The 4776-nt window shown below is 44.6% G+C and overlaps 1 protein-coding gene across 1 annotated transcript; it reads left to right on the plus strand.

Annotated features, from left to right (window-relative positions):
* Window positions 1-1731: 1731 nt before the first annotated feature.
* On the plus strand, window positions 1732-2864 carry LOC147644177 (uncharacterized). Its single transcript, XM_086829849.1, has 2 exons — window positions 1732-1912; window positions 2488-2864. The coding sequence occupies exons 1-2, from the start codon at window positions 1732-1734 to the stop codon at window positions 2862-2864; spliced, it is 558 nt and encodes a 185-aa protein (XP_086685975.1).
* The last annotated feature ends 1912 nt before the right edge of the window (window positions 2865-4776 follow it).

The following is a 4776-nucleotide window of genomic DNA, read 5'->3' on the forward strand; positions in this document are numbered from 1 at the left end:
TGGGACACGTGTTTTTTAAAGGAAATAATTCTTTGCAATTTGCACAGACGTTGTAGTTTAATAACTATTACAACATGCAGGCGTCGCGACATTGGCATTATTAGGCCGTTTAAGTCTTAATATTCTGGAATTTTCTCCCATTTATTCTGTATTACTTTAATTAAAGCCTTCATATTTGTTGGAGCCCGTTTAGTCACATTCTTTTTCAATAAATCCCGAACATTTTCTATGGGACTCAAATCTGGGCTTTGCGCAGGAGGGTCTTTCTTGCAATTAAACAGGAGCCAGGTCCTGCATAGCAGCGATTTGTGCTTGGGGTCGTTTTCCTAGTACCGTTTATATATATTTCTTTTTGGATGAGTGACGCCATGCAAACCAATGTTCTCCGCGCTTCTGGTCAATTCCTTTTTAAGAATGTCAAAATAAAACTCCTTCATAATTATGTCATTAAAAATCCACAGTTCACCAACGCCTTTGGATGATATGTACCCCCTTATTACATACAGCTTGCCAAATTTAAATGTTGGTATGATATTTTTCGGCTGGAAAACTGTTTTTGGTTATCTCCCCACTTTATTGGGTACGTCATGAGTGTATAGCATTATTTTAGTCTCGTCACAAAAAATAACATCCTCCCAATACTTAGCAGGCTGGTTAACGTGGGCGATAAAGAAGTTAAGCCGCCTTTTAATATTTATAGCTGAAAGCATCGGTTTCTTCCTGGCTATGTGTGAGGAGTATTGCGGAGATTCAGAACTTTCCTTACAGTCTTATGGCAACCAGTTTTTCTTCATTTTTTCTTTTAAGTCGAAAGCCAACTGTCTGAGGGTTGTTGGCGGGTTTTTATTAATCTGTTTCCAAATTTTAGAATAGTCGCGTCTGGAGAGCCTTGGTGGTCTGCCTGTAGAATTGTACAGGTGGAGTCTATTTTCTTTTCACAAACTGTACGTAGGTCTTACTTAGGACGGCGAAAGGTACAATATTGAAATCGCTAAAAACCTGTCTTCTGTCCACAATCACTAAAATGTTTTTTTTATCTTCTACTTACCAACAATTGGATGTATTTGAGAATACATTTCCAAACTTTAATACCGACTGCTTATCAAGTAATGACAAAAGACGACTAATGAGATCGCGGACGATACACAAGAACCGTAGGTGACAGAAATAGAATTAAGTCAATGCATTGCTTATCTCTCTTTATAGTTTTTTGTTCGGTTTTTGTTGGTAAAAATATCTGTATAAAAGAATGAAAAAAAATATATATATATTATATTACGAACAAAAAGCAAAAGCAGCATTCAAACTCGCGACCAAATATTTCAAAATAAAAATATGCCGTAAATTGATTTTTTTTTTTAATCTACACATTCTTTAAACAATATATATTAAAGTAACACTAGTTTGCAGACTTTTATTTTCTTTATGCTGGAAAAAATCCTCCAGCTGAAAACTCTACGAGGGAGCCAGCTGGGCAATGGGCACTGTATTACCCCATACCACTGTAATGCAGTGGCGGATGCTCTGTCCGGGGTAATGTAGTGTCTAGCTAAGACTTCGATTCAATTCCTCCCTCTTAAACGGCAGAGAAAATGAATCACTAGCCTTGGTTGAAGGTGCCTGGCGGAAGGCATAAAACCCAAGTGGGTGGTTCCCCGGAAATAAACCAATTTTTTTACAGGGATGGAGAAAGGCGAAGCAACCGGGGCTGGAATGTCAGCCGAAACGTAGATGGAAGGCGGGACTGCTACCGCCGGCGGGCAAGGGGAGCAATCCTCTCTGCGTGTCACCAGTGGTCACACCTCTGATTTGACGGGAGCAGGTCGAGTCAGTTGCAACGCTACTGCCGACGACACAAAGAAGGCTAAGCCGCACGGGTTCCGTTGTCTATACAGACTCGGACCTGGAGAGCGTACAGCTTTCGAAAGAGGAGGCAGAAAGCCTTCTTCGCTCGCCAGAACCAGGCACCAGCTCCCCGCGCTGGGACGGGCCGAAGCGTTCCAGCGAGGGGAAGAAGGCTAAGGCGCAGTATAAAGCTGCCCTTCGAATCCAGAGCCGGCTCCAGACAAAAGCTTTCCTATCCGAATAGGAGAAGGTAAAGCTTAACTGGGCCAAGCAAAGGATAGATGAGAGCAGGCTACACTTTGCCAAGCTTTCCAACATGGCATAAACGACCGGTTTCACCAACAAGGTGGAGCAGATGCTTGCCAACAAGCGGCAACGCTCTGCCGAGAGTGCCATAAAAGACACTCCGGGGACAAGCGGCAACTTGTGCCCAAGGAAGCAGCCCCCCCCCCCCCCTTGAAGGCGAAAACCCAAAGAGAAAGGAAAATCGCGAAGGCCAGTGAGGTGACCAATTGACATTTGATCGTGGCACTCATTAACAGGAGCGATGAGAATGGCAAGATGACCGAGGCGTAGTGGAAGACGGTGCGTGCGCGGCTCGTTGAGTCATTTGTTACACGGATCCCGACATCCCAACCACAGACTTGAAGGTACTGCACATTACGAGCTCGTTACCCAAAGAGGGGGGCCAATGCGCAGTTCTCCATATTAACAAGGAGGCAGAGCACATCCTGTATCCCAGATACGGGAAGATGGCGTGGGACATGGGTAGCGTCTACCTGCGCGTCAAAAAGCGCCATCCCGAAGAAAAGGATGACCACACCCTGAAGGCAGGCGAGGTGCAGAAGGACCTAGGTCTGGAAACCATTGTTGATGCCGCCCAGGAACTAACGCTGGATGAGTCCGAAGAGGAGGAAGACGGTGACCTGACGATAGTAGTCAACCCGTCGAGTGGAGTTGGGCCCGGTACCCATGTCCCTATGGGTGCTAAGAGTCAGCTCAAACGCGACGACGCGTAGTGAACTGAGGTCAGCGAAGAGGCCCTAACAGCATTAATGCACGCGCACTTTTCAGGTTGCACAGAGATTATCGATGCTAACAAGCACCAGCTACTAGCAACCAGGGAAGAGTATCTCCCAAATGAACTCATATCCTCTAGAAGAATTCACTATAGACTCCTTCGCAGGACTAGATGGAATATTCCATCCATCCTGCAGGTGACCAAAGAAGTCATCACTCCATGGCTATACGCACTATACACAGCTTGTCTTAGTACAGGCTATATCCCAATCCAATGGAGGACCTTGAGGATTGTTTTCCTGCCCAAAGCAGGAAAAAACAGCCACGTCAGTCCTAAGGACTACAGGCCGATAAGCCTCACCTCCTTTTTACTCTAGACGCTGGAAAAGCGTCTATACATCAGAAACGATGTGGGCAGATCACTGTCAACGAATACAACGTATATACAAAAGGGAAATCACTTGAGACGGTGCTGCATTCGATATTAGCCACCATTGAGGGAGTCCTGCACAACAAGGAAAATGCGCTCTGAGTCTTCGAAGACATATCCGGGGCATTCAATAATGTAAGCACAAACGGAATAATGGAGCGCCTAGGAGCGACTTACACGCACCCCACCATCAATTTTTGGATCGGAAATCTATTAAGTTGCCGACGGGTACAATAGGATTGGGGCACCGCTTCTATGGTGAAAGGGGCGCATAGAGGCACGCCGCAAGGTGGAGTCCTATCGCCTCTCCTATGGAATCTAGTGATCGACGACTTAATCAGAAGGTTCAAGAGGAAGGCCCTAAAGATAATAGCCTATGCTGACGACATAAGCATAATTATCACGGGAGTATGTCCATCGACCCTCATTCTCTTCACTAAGAGTTGCAAGGTACCGCCATAGATACCCCCAAAAATAAATACAACCAGGCTGACCCCGAAAACACAAGTCAAATACCTGGGCACTGTACTGTACATCAAGCTGTCATAGAAATCCAATGTACTAGAGAAGGTGAAAAAGGCTACCAAGAAGATGCTCAGCAGCACATGCATTGGGTCTACATATCGGTGGTGCATCCGGCTCTGCTATACGGGGTCTTAGTGTGGTGGCAAGCCATGGAAAATAGGACTTACAAAATGCTTATGGAGAGAACCCATCAGCAGGCAATGCTCTGCATATCTAAGGCGCTGACGTCAACCCCCACAAAAGCTATAGAGACGATACTTGGAATTGATCCCCTGGACAGCCACGCGCAACTGACCGCGGAAAAGGCCACACAGCGCCTAGTACCGCTATGAAGTATGGGAACAAAAGGATACGGGCACAGTTCAGTTGGTCGAACCAGTGTATCTGACTACATGATGCATAGAACTTACCCGGATGTGAAAACATCAACATACCGTTTTCCAGTGTTCAGGTCCCATAAATGTTGATGCTTTCACATCCGGGTAATTATATATATATATAATTAAATACTTGGTTATTCGTAAGTTAAAAAAAGTTATTTTTATTTTTATTTAACCGAATAAGTTACAAGATATTTGTATGAGAAGAACACCGACCGAATAATTTCGTGTCTCAAACTGAACTCTGCTTATTGAACTAGGATGGCTTACGATCAAGCCTCGGTTTCGAGCTTTTGTGGATCTTGATGAACTTCGAAAGATTCTGAGAAAGAGCTTAATTGATTCTTTAATTTCCCTTGGATTCAAGTGCATTCGCTCTTGGATACAAGTGCTCTTTTGAAATTTGATAATTTTGTTTTCGAGCTAACGAGTCCGAACTTTGAGCGTGTGACCGCGACAAATAGGAAAGGATGTTTAGACAATAAAATTGTTTAGTCTACTACTGGGGACTTGTGTTTATTCTACTGTCGGACTCGTGTGAATTCGTGTGGCTGTTTTTGCAATCGATTTTTCCTC

Source organism: Drosophila serrata, unplaced genomic scaffold (assembly GCF_035046125.1).
Source record: "Drosophila serrata isolate PLE 108 unplaced genomic scaffold, ASM3504612v1 contig_224, whole genome shotgun sequence".
In the NCBI taxonomy this organism is placed as follows: domain Eukaryota; kingdom Metazoa; phylum Arthropoda; class Insecta; order Diptera; family Drosophilidae; genus Drosophila; species Drosophila serrata.

Bases quoted from the DNA above. Each gene is read 5' to 3' on its own strand.
- LOC147644177 (XM_086829849.1), top strand. From the start codon at position 1,732: ATGGAAGGCGGGACTGCTACCGCCGGCGGGCAAGGGGAGCAATCCTCT. The intron at 1,913-2,487 runs GTACAGCTTTCG...TCCCAACCACAG, and splicing joins CAGACTCGGACCTGGAGAGC to ACTTGAAGGTACTGCACATT.